Genomic DNA, 16,468 nt, shown 5'->3' with positions numbered 1-16,468 from the left:
TGATGCCTGCTTCTACTCTCCTACCTTCCATGCAAGATAAGAAATTTAGAATTTCATTACTTTCTTTGGCCCTCCACTAATAATTATAATCAGGTTTCTACTTCTTAATTAAAAAAATATTTTGGGGGATTCACCTCTCAATTAGCTGGGTATATATTAACACTGATTTCTACTTCTATTTCTATTAGTATGGTTTTCTCCTTAGAATCATAATTTTCAGGTTGGCTTTCTGATCTCTGACTTTCATATCTAACATTATTTCTCTCACAGCTTTTTCTTTACCCTTTATATTTTGGAAAAGCTTCTCAAGTTTCTCTCTCATCATGTACTTGATTTATTTTAAATACTTTCTGCTCTTTACTGCTTTCCAAAGTTTAAAAAATCTCTGCAAATACGTTTCTAGGCTTCTCTTTCCCTCATTTCAGCTGTTCTTGTGTGTCTCTAGCCTTTTAATTCTCAACTTATTCTCTCCTTACAGGTTCCTACTCATATTTCAAAGAGGCTGGTTATGTCCTTGAGCATTTTTGGAGAAGATTAGTACATATTACTTCTCAAGTTTTCTTCTGAATCATACAAAAAACAGTTTTCTGAAACTGTTTCTACTCTGAGTCCTCAGAGCAAGTCATCCTTTCCCCTAGCTTGTAATTTCTCTTTATAGGTCCAAAATAGTTCTTTGTGTTTAGGGGTTCGTCAGGGGGATCAATTCAGGCAGAGCCATTATCAAAAACCTGGCTGGGGGCTTCCCTGGTGGTGCAGTGGTTGAGAGTCCGCCTGCCGATGCAGGGGACATGGGTTCGTGACCCGGTCCGGGAAGATCCCACACGCTGCAGAGCGGCTGGGCCCGTGAGCCATGGCCGCTGAGCCTGCGTGTCTGGAGCCTGTGCTCCGCAATGGGAGAGGCCACACCAGTGAGAGGCCCGCGTACCGCAAAAAAAACAAAAAACAAAAAACCCTACTCCCAGTGGAAATAACCACAGAAATCAAAACCTGGGCTTGGCAACACCGAAGACTTAGATAAATAGAAGTAGAACTAGCAACAGATCCCAACCAGATCTGACTGGATGCCACCAAAAGAATTCAGACAACAGGCTGCATGTGGCACAGAAGAAGACCTACTGCAAGCTGCTTTCACACTAATCTGAGCAACTGAGGTGGGGGCTCCTTTTCTGGGATTCCAGTCTAGACCAGGAAAGAGGCCAGGGTGTGGGCATCTTTGCCAAGCATGTTCTGCACCCTTAGCACGCAGGTTCGTGTTTATTTGCGGCAATCTCACTAAGGGTTTGGTATAATCGGTCCTTCCCTTTCATTCCCTTAGTCACTTCAACAGGGTGGGTAATCTCTAATGAGCATCTGGGGAACAATGACACCTACTGTTTGAGCTACTGTAGCTGCAATAAACTTGCCACATGGGATGGTGGCAGGTGTAGATTTGTAGCTACTATTTCTTTCCTTTGCAAAAAAGGACAAATGGCTCTATGGTGAATTAGGTTAGGTTGGAGAAGTACTGGAATTAAAGAAGACAGAGTTCTTATCACAGAAAACTATTCATCTAGAATGAGAACATCTGAGTGCATGTCTATTTATAAGAGGCCTACCTTACTACAGAAAAGCCTGAAGGCAGTGGAAACGTACAGTAGACCAACACGTGGTTCAGCCGTAGATGTTAGAATAGCAATCACAGAAACCGCAATTCTACAGGGTGAACGGTGGAGCAAGGTAATGACCGAAATGGCCCCTCTCGGTCTCTGTTCCTGTAACCGACCTCCCTACCCCCAGCCACAGGAAGGTCCTGGAACCTCCACTAGTGCACTGCAGCCTCTCGGTATGCTCTGCATCTCTACTCCAGACACAGACCCTCTCTTGCTGTTATAAATAATGCACCTTGTCTCCACTCCAATTCCTCGATGCCTGTCTGATCTACTGTATCTGAGTTCCTTTATAGAGCAGCTATTCTCCTTCTTCTGAAATGGGAGGCCTGCTTTGCCCTCATCCTCTCTCTGTTTTGATTTGGTCTACATGAAGACTGCCCACTCCCAAACCTGCAGCCTCTGAGATCTGCCATCCTACCTTATGTCGGACCTCTCAGAATAAACCACAAAACGGAATACCCCTCCGTTCAATACCCCATCTCCTCTGCCTGGCTGCCTGTGGCTGAACCTACTTCTGGTGAATACCCACCTCAGATGGGTCTCATGTCTTGATTGGGCCTTTCCTCCCCTGAAAAACCTGACCAATTAACACTGTCGATACATAATATTTAGTATTCAACATCCTTAGCCAGGGAAGATACCATTTTGTCACTACCAATCATTTTTTACTTTTCAAAGACACAGAAAAAATTATTTTGGATTTAAAAGAGCCAATTTAGTTTTTCATCATGTTAATAAATCATCATGAAATTCATTAGTCATGTAATGACTCCCCTTTTCTAACACTGCAGCAAAGGAATTGTAATAAAGTTGGAGGGAAAGGAATAGAAGACAAGGACATTACAAAAATTTATTTAAAATGTTTAAGCACTCATTTGCTCTTACTAGAGGTAGTGCAAAAAAAAAATGCACTGATTTATACATTAAATTATCAGTGGACATGTTTCTGATTCTAGTCCCAAAATCTAGAACTTAGTCATAATTAACAATCATGTTTTCCTTTTTCTACTTGAATTCTGTATACTAGATTAACTCAAGAAAAGTCAATCTCAAACCAGCCATGCGAATAATTAAAAAAAAAACAGTTCATGTTTTATCAATAGATTCTCCCTATTTCATGTCAAGTGGGTAAGAAAAAAGCTAAATTAACTTGTACCAACCTAATTCTTACATAATTTTTAAATTATCATGTAATTTTATTGGTTGGCAGGAAACCAGGACGAATCAAATGGACCACCATGTTGTCTCAAACTGAAACCTCAGATGTTCCCTGCCTTGCCACAAAGTGATTACGCAACAAGCTTCAACTAGCTAAAGGGCAGAGCACTACTGCAAACCAGTTACTTGGCCAAGCCTGACTCCCTATGACACATTTCGGAACTGTGGTGGTTGAATTAAAGTCTAAATCTAACAATGAGACTATTGCAACAAATCAGACTCAGAAACAAAGAAACTATTTACGTGATACCCTGACACTGCTTTTTTTACATCTTTATTGGAGTATAATTGCTTTACAATGGTGTGTTATTTTCTGCTGTATAACAAAGTGAATCAGCTATACATATACATATGTCCCCATATCTCCTCCCTCTTGCGTCTCCCTCCCACCCTCCCTATCCCATCCCTCTAGGTGGTCACAAAGCACTGAGCTGATCGCCCTGCGCTATGCAGCTGCTTCCCACTAGCTATCTATTTTACGTTTGGTAGTGTATATATGTCCATGCCACTCTCTCACTTTGTCCCAGCTTACCCTTCCCCCTCCCTGTGTCCTCAAGTCCATTCTCTAGTAGGTCTGTGTCTTTATTCCCGTCCCGCCCCTAGGTTCTTCATGACCTTTTTTTTTTTTTTAGATTCCATATATATGTGTTAGCATACGGTATTTGTTTTTCTCTTTCTGACTTACTTCACTCTGTATGACAGACTCGAGGTCCATCCACCTCACTACAAATAACTCAATTTTGTTTCTTTTTATGGCTGAGTAATATTCCATTGCATATATGTGCCACATCTTCTTTATCCATTCTTCTGTCGATGGACACTTAGGTTGCTTCCACGTCCTGGCTATTGTAAATAGAGCTGCAATGAACATTGTGGTACATGACTCTTTTTGAATTATGGTTTTCTCAGGGTATATGCCCAGTAGTGGGATTGCTGGGTATGGTAGTTCTATTTGTAGTTTTTTAAGGAACCTCCATACTGTTCTCATAGTGGCTGTATCAATTTACACTCCCACCAACAGTGCAAGAGGGTTCCCTTTTCTCCACACCCGACACTGCTTTTTAAAAAGTAGAATTCAAAATTGAGGAAAGGTTAAAAGAAAAACAAAAAAAAACTTCAGCAATTTAAACTTGAATTTATATGGTCATATTACTCTCAAATATAGTTTCTAAGCCTCTGAAGTGGGTAGGTAGTGAGGAAAGAAATGCAGCAAGTAAGGAAAAAGCCTGGTTCCAGGTTCTTACTGATACCTAAGTGGGATGGTTCACTGAAAAATCACATCAATACAACAACTTCTTAGTCTGGAGGGAAGTGATCTCATCTAACAGCTACTTTGATGTAAACTTACCTGTTTTAAGAGTTGTCATTCTGGCTTTATAAACTTTAGAAAATAATCCTGAACTCTAAGAACTTGCTGAACATTAGTTTCACACTTCGCTACTATCTAGAAAATGACCTAATGTAACCCCAGACTCCTTCAGCAAGTGAGCCTTAGGCCCAGAACCCGCCCCACCAGCATGTATGTGTGGAACAGCGATTTTAAAATTTAGGTTACAGCCTAATCATTAGGCAGATTTTGAAATTCAAATGGAGAGCTTGACATCTTTGAATTTAAAACCAAATATCTTATTTTAGTCTTTTCAACTACGTTAAAATTTGTTCTAAGATTTCTTAAACAAAAGAGAAGAAAAATATAGCATGAACATTATGGTGAGGGATTCCAATAAGCTTAGCCTGGCCACAGCACAGAATATTCTATTGAAAAGAATTAACGTGGGCAAATAAACCCAAAGAAGCCTTAACCCTCCCCAATTCCCTGTAACAGACCAATAAAAATCAAATAAGTACCTCAAATAGAAAGGTGACATAGGTCTTTCATCTTCCTGCGAACTGAAAGGAAAAGAAAACTTGAATTAATATAATTCCTGTTAATATCATAACATCTCAATTTTACTAAAACTCTGTTCCACCTATCACAATTTTTCTTTTGACACATTAGAGCTAATCTCACTATGGAGTAAGGTTAGTAAAATATACGCTACCTTGGACCTAGCCAAGGTCAATCACTTCTTCAAGGGAGACCATCAAGAGAGGTTTCTTTCAAGATTAGCCTAAGGCAAAAGCAGTTCACATCACCCTTTGAAGAGGAAGTTTTTTACTACCTTATTCTACAAGCCCAATCCAAGTATTCATATATTACACATAAACCCTTAAAATGATTACATACTCAATTATCTCAATAAAGCTAATTACAACTCATTAACATGATGATGAAAGTAAGACAGCCAACAAAATACTCCTGTTAAGTGTATGCTGCCCTAGCAATGAAATGCTAGGGCATCAGTAAACAACACTCATGCTCTTTGTCGTCTATAGTTACGCACAGTATTAATGAGGGTGAATAACATGAAAGGACACAAATGAAACTATAAAGAATAGTTTAAGGGACTTCCCTGGTGGCGCAGTGCTTACGAATCCGCCTGCCAATGCAGGGGACATGGGTTCAATACCCGGTCCAGGAAGATCCCACGTGCCGCGGAGCAATGAAGCCTGTGCGCCACAACTACTGAGCCTGCGCTTTAGAGCCCCTGAGCCACAGCTACTGAGCCCACATGCTGCAACTACTGAAGCCTGTGCTCCACAACAAGAGAAACCACTGCAATGAGAAGCCCGCACACCAAAATGAAGAGTAGCCCCCGCTCGCCTCAACTAGAGAAAGCTCGTGTAGAACAATGAAGACGCAACGCAGCCAAAAAAAAATAGTTTAAGTTCCTCAAACAGCACTGAAGCAATATGAAGCTTAATATAAAAATATTTAATTAAAAATATAAAATACATACTATAGTAAAATATTTTTCCTTTCTTCTACATGTTTTTTTCTTCTGATAAATTACCTCGAATCAATGAATGAGTCTCTCCCCTTCAGTGTCTACTGGAGTGGTCTTTGAACATTTTTGATTACACACTCATATAAAAATTTGCTTTTAAGCAGCTACTCCCCTTAATATATGACTGAGTATCCATTTATGTTAATTATGTGCATCATTAAACAGATAAAAGTAGAAATGTGAAGTATCAGATAAAATTAAGAAGCGCTAATATTTTCTTCTTGTACCCCTGTGGTATACCACAAGCAACATTGATGAAAAGAGAAAAATTTGCTTCAGTTGGTAATATTATCCTGGCAATCACCAAAAATCTTATTACAAGTTATAGTGTAAAACAGACACACACACACACACACACACACACACACACACACGCACGCAACCCTGTCCTGGAAGTTGAAAAGGTCTTAACATTTTAGTTGCAAGACGGCACATAAAATATGGCATACTGGGGCTTCCCTGGTGGCGCAGTGGTTGAGAGTCTGCCTGCCGATGCAGGGGACACGGGTTCGTGCCCCAATCCAGGAATATCCCACATGCCGCGGAGCAGCTGGGCCCCTGAGCCGTGGCCGCTGAGCCTGCGCGTCCAGAGCCTGTGCTCTGCAATGGGAGAGGCCACAACAGTGAGAGGCCCGTGTACCGCAAAAAAAAAAAAAAAAAAAAAAAATACGGCATACTATCTGTCACTCTCTCATGATTTTGGTTTCCAATGTCAATATCGCTTAACTATTCTAGTGTTTATCTTGCCAAAGATTTTGTTTGTAACTGATTGTGCCAATTCTTCCCAAGTGAAAGGTAAGTGACAGATCAGTTTTATTCTTGACTCTATAATGTTAATGGGCTGAAGGCAAAGCTTGACAAGTTACAGGCACTAACACCTGGGAACTGTCCACGTGTCTTGGGAAGAAACCACCTAGAGCAGCGCTATTACAGTAGTGACTACTTTAAGCCAGACTGATACAAGGGGCTTACACGTTTGACTTCAACACAGTCCTTGAAAACACTGAACAAATTATAAACATGTTAGAATTGGGTTTGTTTCCTAATCGAGGGTTCAGTGTCAAAGAGTACTAAGTGTGACCAACACTGTGCAAAGAGGCTGCAACAAAAAACCTATAATGATTTTACCATTATGGGAACATTGCCTCCATGTGAAACCGAGCGGAGCCCATGGGGCTCCCAGGCACAGAGGCCTTTCTGTTCCCCATTTCTTGTAGGCAAGACTCCAGGCTGACCTTCCCTGAGTTCCAAAGGGTAGATTTGAACAGTTGCAAATCAAGGGAGGAGCTGCCACGAAACCACGTGAGGCGAGATTAAAGGGACCAGAGAAGCTCATCAAGATCAGCAGAGGGACCACCTGAGACCCTGCACACACCCTAATCCCGTCAGCAACCCCACCCTTTCGAAACTCTGCAGAAGAAAGAAGAATGCAGGACTGTTACTGCCTCCATCCTTATTGCACACCCCCGACCACGAGCCCTGACCTCTCCCTATGCCCCAGGGAGGGGGCACAGTTCTTGAGGTGCTAGCCTGCTGTGTTCCCCTCTTTGCCTGGCAAAGAATAAACCCACTGCCTCCATCCTTATTGCACACCCCCGACCTCGAGCCCTGACCTCTCCCTATGCCCCAGGGAGGGGGCACAGTTCTTGAGGTGCTAGCCTGCTGTGTTCCCCTCTTTGCCTGGCAAAGAATAAACCCACCCTTTCTTTCTCCTCCAAAACTCTCTGTATCTCATTTCGGCATCGGTGTACAGGGAGCCAAGATTTGGGCCACACAAGTGTTATAAAATGAGCACCGCACTAAATACTTTTTTTGCCCAGAACAGATCCTTAACTCTAACACGTAACAAATTATAATGAAAATTAACAAGGGTACTTTAGTGAACGTTCAGTTAGCAATATGGTTGGTTTTCTTAGAAATCAGGAGTGCTTTGGGAGATGATTTAAGGGTACAGAGTTCTGAACACAGCTGTTCATGTGCTTCGGCTAACACTTTTTGTGTGTGCCTGAAAATTTCCTTGTAGCCGACAGAGGCAATCAAAATCAATCTTTTCTCTCTTTACACCTTCTCTCCCTCAGACAGTTATTCATCAGCCAGGTACCATCGGGTGCTTGACATTAATTATCTGATGTAAATCCTCATAAAAACCCTCCCTGGTACTTGCCCCTCCCTTGAGAGCAGCAGGCTCAGAGAGGGCACACAACTTAACCAGGTCACACAGCTAGTGATGTGCAGACAACACACACACTTTTGTTGTTTACTACCTTGCCTTCAATTTTAACTTATCAAAATATTCTGCAGTGAATGTCCTCATTCTGGCACAAGACCTTGTGGACTTTATAATTTATAAGCTCCATGTCATGCTTCTGATCATGGCAACTCTACACCGACCTTAGTCAAAGTCCATTCACAATGCATTATGCCTGATGGTGTGTACAAGGTGATTAATTTATTAACATGTATTGGCACTATGTCAAGAATGTCTCGATAGAAACACAAGTTTTTAATCGTGAGCAAATATTTTTCAGGCTGCATTTGTATAAGGTAAATTTGTCAATGAAAGACAAAAATCAGAAATTCTTAATTGGGATATGTCCCTGAATTCTGAGCAGTTATAAGTGTTCCAAAAAAGAAAATGTAAGCACTGTTATTTAAATGAAACGAAACAGACTCAGCAGATTTGCTTACTCAGTAGCGGTCAACAGGGCAGCAATCCACGCACAGTACCCAAGAAGAACAATATAATTGGAAAAGAAAACGAGGATAAATAATTAATTTTGACACTTAATTAGCCTATTTCTTTTTTCCCTTTCATAAAAGTACCCTTGCCCGGGGTTTAGTAATGTAATCTTGACAACAGTATAAATTATAAAACAACTAAAGCATTGATTTCAAACTGATTAAGTCAATTAATTCTAAAAATCAATTTTATGCATTGACTTTACAGGCAATTTGAAGGAAAAATGGCCAAGGACAATTCTTCCAAATAGAACAGAGAAAAGAAACTTTTCCATAAAATTTACACACTGGAATGCAAAACATTTGAAAACATCACCATGTCTACCTCTGTGCAAAATGAATATTGGACTATTATTATATGTCCCCAAACACCTATTTATAGAGATATTTACGCCTGTTCCTAGCTTTACATCAATCTCAGACATGTCCAATGATATCAACTGAGTTGTCATTTTTTCCCTAAATTTTAAATTGAGAATTAATTCAGATTTACTTGCAATTTTTAAAAATAAGCACATGTACTGTGAATGAAGAGGGGAGTGCCTGTCATGAAATGAAGCCAATGACAAACCGTAACAACCTGGAATTCATTCAGTTTCCTCCTTGGTTACTAGTATAAACCCAATGTTTTAATTATTTCCTGTTTGCTGACTCAGAATAATAGCCAAGTTTAAGCAGCTAATTAGTTTGCCTTTTTTTTTTTAATTTAAATACACTGAGAGATTTGGGCAATCACCTCATGTATGTCAGGCCACTGGGTGCCTAATGTCCTCAGACATGGGGTGTTACAGGCTCTCAAAACAGCTACCTGTGGGAAGGACATTTATCAAATAGACCCAAGTAACAGTCCAAATCTAAGAAGCTACAACTGAGAAGGGCAATAACAGACTGGAGGGTTTTAGTGGGGGCCTAACTTACCTTTTTTTTAAATTTAATTTTTATTTTATATTGGCGTTTAATTGATTTACAATGTTGTGTTAGCTTCAGGCCTACGGCAAAGTAATTCAGTTACACATACACATATATTCATTCTTTTTCAGATTCTTTTCCCATATAGGTTATTACAGAATATTGAGTGCCGTTCCCTGTGCTACACTAACTTATCTTTTTATGTGGTTCAACATTGGTTGAACATAAAGGCACAGGAATGGATGATACCTAGACTCACAATCTCTTCCTGAGCTGCACTCGTGTCTAAACTGAAGCCACAGAATGCAATCCCTATCAATTTAATTACACAGCAAGCTCACCGAAATTGTGAAAAGCATGGCGTTTTCTGTGTCTAAGAAAAACCAAATACTCTTGGGAGAATTCCCAGCCTGAGGTATTCAGAACTGACTCTCAGTTACTGGATCAAACCACCATTCCATTCAATTCCCTTTTGAACTGTCCTGATAAATGTTCCAATTAGTCCAACTTTCTAATTGGTTAATGCGGCTGGCTACCCGCAAATTAACATAATCTGCATATTGGGCTACATACTTTACATTTTCAAGTGATCTGAGCTAGGAGAAATAGTTTGTAAGCGTTCCTTGGGTACTGAAAAGTACAGCAAAATAGGGAAAGGCTAAGGATTAGGTTCCATTCATTGAAGAAACTCGAAAAAACATCTACTGGGGCTTAAATACAAACAAACAAACAAAAAAACCACAAACAGCCAAGGGGAGAGAGAAAGGGAGGGCCAAGTGAAAGGACAAAATTTAAAGTATTAAGTAAACATCTTCTCTGGAATTCAGGTTTCTCCCTCACGTTGCAACAGAATGTACTAAGTGGAAGAATGTTCATAGATGAATTTTCTTGGAGGACGATGAGGTGAGTGGAATTAGCACATTTTCTTTCCTTCCTTCCTCTGCAAACTATAAAGTACCACACTGGAGCCTTTTGATTTATCCACAGTCTCAGGCATTAACATTCATAACCCTCCATTTATAGCATTTATACCGCTCCATTTGGGGTGTGATGTAGCAGCTGGCGTTCTGCTGTTCAGATTTTTGGTTCAGCTCCATTCAGGAACACGGGAGAAAACAATCTCCCTGTTCCTTTTGGAAAACAAGTCAGTTTTGGAAAACAGATCAGTTCACAGCTAAGTGTTTGCCCCTGTAACTTCAGGGGGCATTTTTGTAGATGGATGTATACTTCTTTACTATAAACCCAAGCAACTTTGTTTCCAGTTTTATTATTTGTATGTTGTAACTAAGAATGCAACACCTAGCTGTCAGTAGAATAAAAACAAACCATTGAAGTTCAAGAGCAAATATGTTTTCCTGACCAAAGGGTAATGCAATACGCTGAAATGTTAATGTTCACAGGACTAGAAAGTTTAGCTAACACCAAGAGGTATTACACTTCGGAAGCAAAACCGATCAGAAGACTTCCAAACATTTACAGCTTTCCCCCCAATAAGACAGGAAAGTATTTCTACCATTTTCCTGATTGCTTAGTAGAAATTTGAAATATATTGTTAGGGGATGAATTGTGTCCCTGCAAAAAGACGCGCTGAAGCCCTGACCCCCAGAAACTCAGGATGTGATCTTATTTGCAAATACAGTCTTTATAGAGGTGACCAAGTTAAAGTGAAGTTACCGTAGTGGGCCCTAATTCAATATGACCAGCGCTCTGATCAACAGGATATTTGCACACAGGGAGCACAAGTTGTGAAGACTGGAATTGTGTTGCCACAAGCCAAGATCTCCAGGAAGCGAGGAGACAGGCAGGGGACAACTCATTCCCCAGGGTTTTTAGAGGGAGCACAGCCCTAGCCAACGTGTAAATTTGGGACTTCTGGCCTCCAGAACCGCGAGACAAGAAATTGCTGGTTGGGCTTCCCTGGTGGCGCAGTGGTTGAGAGTCCGCCTGCAGACGCAAGGGACACGGGTTCGTGCCCCGGTCCGGGAAGATCCCACATGCCGCGGAGCGGCTGGGCCCGTGAGCCATGGCCGCTGAGCCTGCGCGTCCGGAGCCTGTGCTCCGCAACGGGAGAGGCCGCAACAGTGAGAGGCCCACATACCGCAAAAAAAAAAAAAAAAAGAAATTGCTGGCTTTCTGGGCTACCCTGTTTGTGGTACTTCGTCACAGCTGTGCTAGGAAACTAATATATCTACTAAAAAAATGTTTTTTTCCCAAATCCGGAATTAAAACCTGACAAAAGTGTGTCCATCTTATGTAAAGGTTGTGCTCTGGAAATTCATTTGTAGCGATGCTAAGACTAGAACGGATTTCCCACACTGACACGAGGATTCGATTTCCAGGCCTGTACTAACCTCTCGTTCAAATAAACTATCGTCAGTAAGCAGTCCAGAGTCAGTGTTTTGAAAAACGTTGGCCACGATCCAGTTAGAAACACATTTTACATCATGATATGTAGTACACAGACACATAGAAGGGACACATTTCATAAAATTATTCTTACTTTGGATGTTTTCTATTTTGTTATACTTCGCTTTATATAAAACACTGGTCACAACCTGCTCAATTGGTTTTATGACCACCAACAGGTCATGACCCACAGGTGAAAAACGCTATGCTAAAAACACATCTCCCTGGCTTGATGTGTAATTAATACTCAGTGAATGTTGCTGAATTAAGATCTATGTTCTCATAGGACAGAGAACAAACACTTTTCTTCTCTGCCCCACTGCCAGAATGAGCTCTGGGCCAAAGAAGTACAGATTTTGTTGAGCGTGGATGGCACAGAAAATCAGAGAGGAAGCGGGTCCAGATATGCCCAGCAATGGGCGTGAGAATGTCGTTCTAGATGACCGTGGTGGAGCTGACAGAGGATTTCCAGGTCTCTCTCTCTCTCTTTTTTTTAAAATTTTATTCCATTTATTTATTTATATATATTTGAACGTTATTTATTTTTTATACAGCAGGTTCTTACTAGTCATCCATTTTATACACATCAGTGTAAACACGTCAATCCCAATCTCCCAATTCATCCCACCACCAGCCCCATCCCCGCTTTCCCCCCTTGGTGTCCATACTTCTGTTCTGTACATCTGTGTCTCTATCCAAGTCTCTTTAAAATATTCTTTTCCTGCTTATACCACAGGATGGTGTCAAGGAGACTCAGGGACCCCTGTTTTGTTTTTTTTTTTTTTTTTCGATTCCTCCTTACTTTGTGACCACAGCATTCTTTATCACCTATATTTTGGTCTCTTCAAGTCAAAGAACTATTATACTTGGAGGGAACCAGGGACCATCTCATTCTAATTCAGTCCCTCTACCCAGCTAGCTCTACCCGTGGATGCCCTTCTGATGACCACCTTTCAATCTCTAGGGAGTTGGAGGGGGTGGTGAGGGTGTGCGCTTGTCAGGGAAGGGGAGTAAAGTTTGAAGCAGGGAGGGGTGGGATTGCTTCACCTTCTACCTCTTGTGTATCTTTCCCTACAGTGAGAAGGTCAACAGGAAACTATTACTACCTGTGGACTGGCTGACACAGCCAAGAGCCTCACATTCCACTTTACAGGGGATCCTGGCTGGAGATGTGTTTAGAAGTCACAGGACAGAATCCTCATGCCTGTTACAATATTTAAGTTGTATTAACAGGCCAACTGCTCTCCTTAAAAAAAAAAAATAGTTTATCCCTTACCCCCCCCCACGTGGTCAATCACCAGACTGTGTTGATTTCATCTCAGAAAGAGGCAAGTCTTCTGAATCTGATCTTTCCTTTCCATTTCCACTGCCGTAGTCTTTCAGAGGGGCAGTACTCTTTTTCCCTGCCATCCAGAGCAGTTTACCCTTAATACCCCCACCAGATTTATCCCCCTAACCTAAAAGCCTCCCTGCTTCCCCTCTGTCTTTGGGGTAAAATCCAGATGTCTGAACCTGGCGCACAAGAGTCCTCCCAATCTCAGGGCAGTGAGCCTCTGTCGACCTCTCACTGCACTTTCATAACTCTGTCTGTACGTGCTGTTCCCTCTATCTTAAATGCTTTCACCACCTCTCTCTGCCTGGTAAATACTTCATCTCTCAGCTCAAATGTCATCTAATCTGGGATGCCATCTCCATCACCCTGGAGAGGGGAGTGGCTCCTCCCTCCAGGCTCCCGGACACTGTTCACAGCCATGAGCCAGCGCTTAGCAAGAGACGCTGAAGCTCCTGAGTTCGGATGCTTGCCTCACCTCCTGGATTTGTCTTTACGTTTGTCCCACCGGCACCTAGCAAGGTACATTCCGGGTGCTCAGTCAGTGGCTGTGGAATAGTCAGCACCATCAAGACCATGCTGAGTGCTGACACTACCGTGTGATTGCATATTTTTAAAACACATAATTTGTAAAATTAACTTTGCCAGCTGGAAGCATTCTCAGAGAGTTGTACGTTGATTAGTTTAAGTTATCTTCTTCCCTGCGATTCCAAACTTAATGGAAGTGCAAATGTGCCATGGGTTTTCTCCCACCCTTATTGAGAAAAGAAAATTAATTTTCTCCCACTGCACAGAGGGGGAGCTCCGCCATTGTGCCAGTAATCTAAACCCTGTGCTTTCCGCAGGGTACAGTGTGCCCAGAAAAGGATTTGTTCAGGCAAGGCAATGTTTGCATATGGCCTTGCCACACACTCTATCTGTTTGTTCTGGCTTGAGAGCAGGCAAAGAAAATTTTTTTTTACTTCATTGCAAACCCAAAGGTTTGGGTGGAGCTTAGAGAAATTTTTGGTTTAGTCACAAAACTATTTTCAATGCAGCTGGAAGCTCTGATTTGTTTTTGAGATTCTTGTTCAGCAAACTGATGTGTATCATTATTATAGACATAGCAATACCGCCTCAGGGAGGCAGCAGTTTAGAATGTAAGAACACAGTAACTTTCTTTTTGAGGGGGTTGATATGAGTGGATAAGAGAATATTTTTGGAACATTAGCAAGTCAGTTAAAATGCTTTCTAATCTTCAGATACTGAAACAAAAGCAAAAGAACAGGGGGATACGTGCAGAAGGGAAGAAGGAAACAGGAAATTGTTTTTTTTACTAAATTCTTTCAATTATTCCCTTTATTATAACATTCTTAATGGCAGGTATATAATTTCCCCATTTCTTGAGGCAGACAGAACTGTGCCGAAAGCAATGCGAATTCGCCTGTCACCTTCCAGCCAGTGAACCCTCCCCCTGCCACAGGAGGGCTCTGCACAGAACGAGGAGTCAAGGACGTGTATCTATCTACACTGCCATGATTTTACACTGGTTTGCAGGAGGACAAGTGACCGGCGAGTGTACAAAGGTTGATGTCCACCCAGGCTTGAGCTCTGTGAGCTTCCCAAACCACGGGCCAGTGCTCATTCAGCCTTTATTGAGTGTCTACTACTTATCAGAGCCTATGCGAGGGGCTGGAGATACACAGGCTATTAAGATATGGGCGCAACCTTCCCAGAATTTATAGACCAGCCGAGAAACAGAAACTTGACATTTGACCATTTTCATAAGAAAAGGGATCCAGAGCTACTGCGTACTGAGAGCTCTCCCTAATAAGCCAGGCTCTGGGCTGAGAACTTCATGTACATCATCTCACTCAATCTTCAGTGACATCTTTGGAGGAAGGTATTACTCACCAGCGTTTTCAAAGAAGAAAAGTAAGTTTTAGAAAGGTTAAGCAACTGGTGGAAGGTCACGGAGCCAGGTGGGGCTGAGATTCACATCCTGAATCTCGGCTCTGTGGAAGCCAGAGCTCCAGACCTTGAAGTCAGTCAGAAGCTCGGTGCAGACCCGCAAGTTAGGGGAGCTTAGGGGACGTAAGTGACACTGGGAGTGAATTGTGCGGGTCACACTGGAAAAAGATAATGGACAGGAGAAAAGTTCTCCAACAAAGGCAGAGGATGTGTGAAGGCGTGAGGAAGCACTGCAGGGGTGTGCCAGGCGGCGGCACTAGAGGAACTGAGAAAGACACAGAGACAGACACGCACGCACACACACAGAGGCAGGCACTTGAGTTTTCACCAAGTCAAGGAGTTGAAAATGAAGGAGAGTCCCTTACAAAAACACAGCAGAGTTTATCAATGGTCTCCTCTGGCTGGCTTTTGGTTCCTAATTTTAGTTTCAGGGGCCATTTTAACCTAGACAGCGAAGTTACGTTTCTTCCCATCGTCATTTTGCTGACAGCAAAACTACTGAGGTATCACCTTAAGCTTTTCCTGAACCCTACTTAACTTTTTCTAGTGTTTTGGTTCCATTCAATGTGATCTGAGAAAAGCAGTTCAGTTCTTCATTTTTATTTCTATCAAGTTCAAGTGTTCTGATTTTTATTCTTATATTTGATGAGAAGATGCCATGTTTTCCTGACCCCAAACCTTAAAAGGTTTTCATAGAATGTATCCTGTGTCCCTTCCCTCTCCCCTCACCCAGTACTTTTATTCCTTTTACTGGGGTCACTTCCTTTAAAAAATCAACTTCTAGGGCTTCCTACTATTTCTTTTTACTACCCGCGTCCCCACTACTTCCCATCAATATACCTTTTTTATGCAAGAAATAAAATCAGTTTCCACATCTGGCTTCTTGATGATCTGTTATAATGTAGTATCTAGAAAAGGCGAGTCTATAGAGACGGAAAGTAGATTCGTGGTTGCCTAGAGCTGGGATAGGGGGCTTGAGGGTGGCTTTGGTCAGTCTGGGCTGCTATAACAACATACCACAGGTTGGGTGGCTTCAACAACAGAAACATTTACTTCTCACAGTTCCAAAGATTGGAAGTCTGAGATCAGGGTGCCAGCGTGGCAGGTTCTGGTGAGAGCTCTCCCTGGCTTGCAGATTTCCACCTTCTTGCTGTACCTCCATGGATGGGGGTGGGTGGGGAGGCTGTGCTCTGGTCCTTTCGTCTCCTTGTAAGGGCACCAATCCTATCTTGGGAGCTCCACCTCTACGGCCTCATCCAAATCTACTTACCTCCCAAAGGTCCCACCTCCAAATACCATCACACTGGGGATTAAAGCTTCAGCATATGAATTTTGAGGGGCACAAACATTCAGCCCACAGTAGGGCTTGAGAGCTAAAG

At 42.0% G+C, this 16,468-nt stretch overlaps 1 protein-coding gene across 6 annotated transcripts in view; it reads right to left on the bottom strand.

Annotated features, from left to right (window-relative positions):
* Nucleotides 1-16,468, bottom strand: part of FAM13A (family with sequence similarity 13 member A) — a 356,108-nt gene that overhangs the window by 78,008 nt on the left and 261,632 nt on the right. For all 6 annotated transcript variants that reach the window (XM_079920400.1, XM_079920402.1, XM_079920401.1 and 3 more), the window contains one exon: nucleotides 4,716-4,757. In XM_079920400.1, the coding sequence (XP_079776526.1) occupies nucleotides 4,716-4,757 (42 nt within the window). The remainder of the gene's footprint in view (nucleotides 1-4,715; nucleotides 4,758-16,468) is intronic.

Source organism: Stenella coeruleoalba, assembly GCF_951394435.1.
Source record: "Stenella coeruleoalba genome assembly, chromosome: 4".
NCBI classification, from domain to species: domain Eukaryota; kingdom Metazoa; phylum Chordata; class Mammalia; order Artiodactyla; family Delphinidae; genus Stenella; species Stenella coeruleoalba.
The sequence above is the reverse complement of the archived record's forward strand: the minus strand, read 5'-3'. Positions and strand labels throughout refer to the sequence as shown.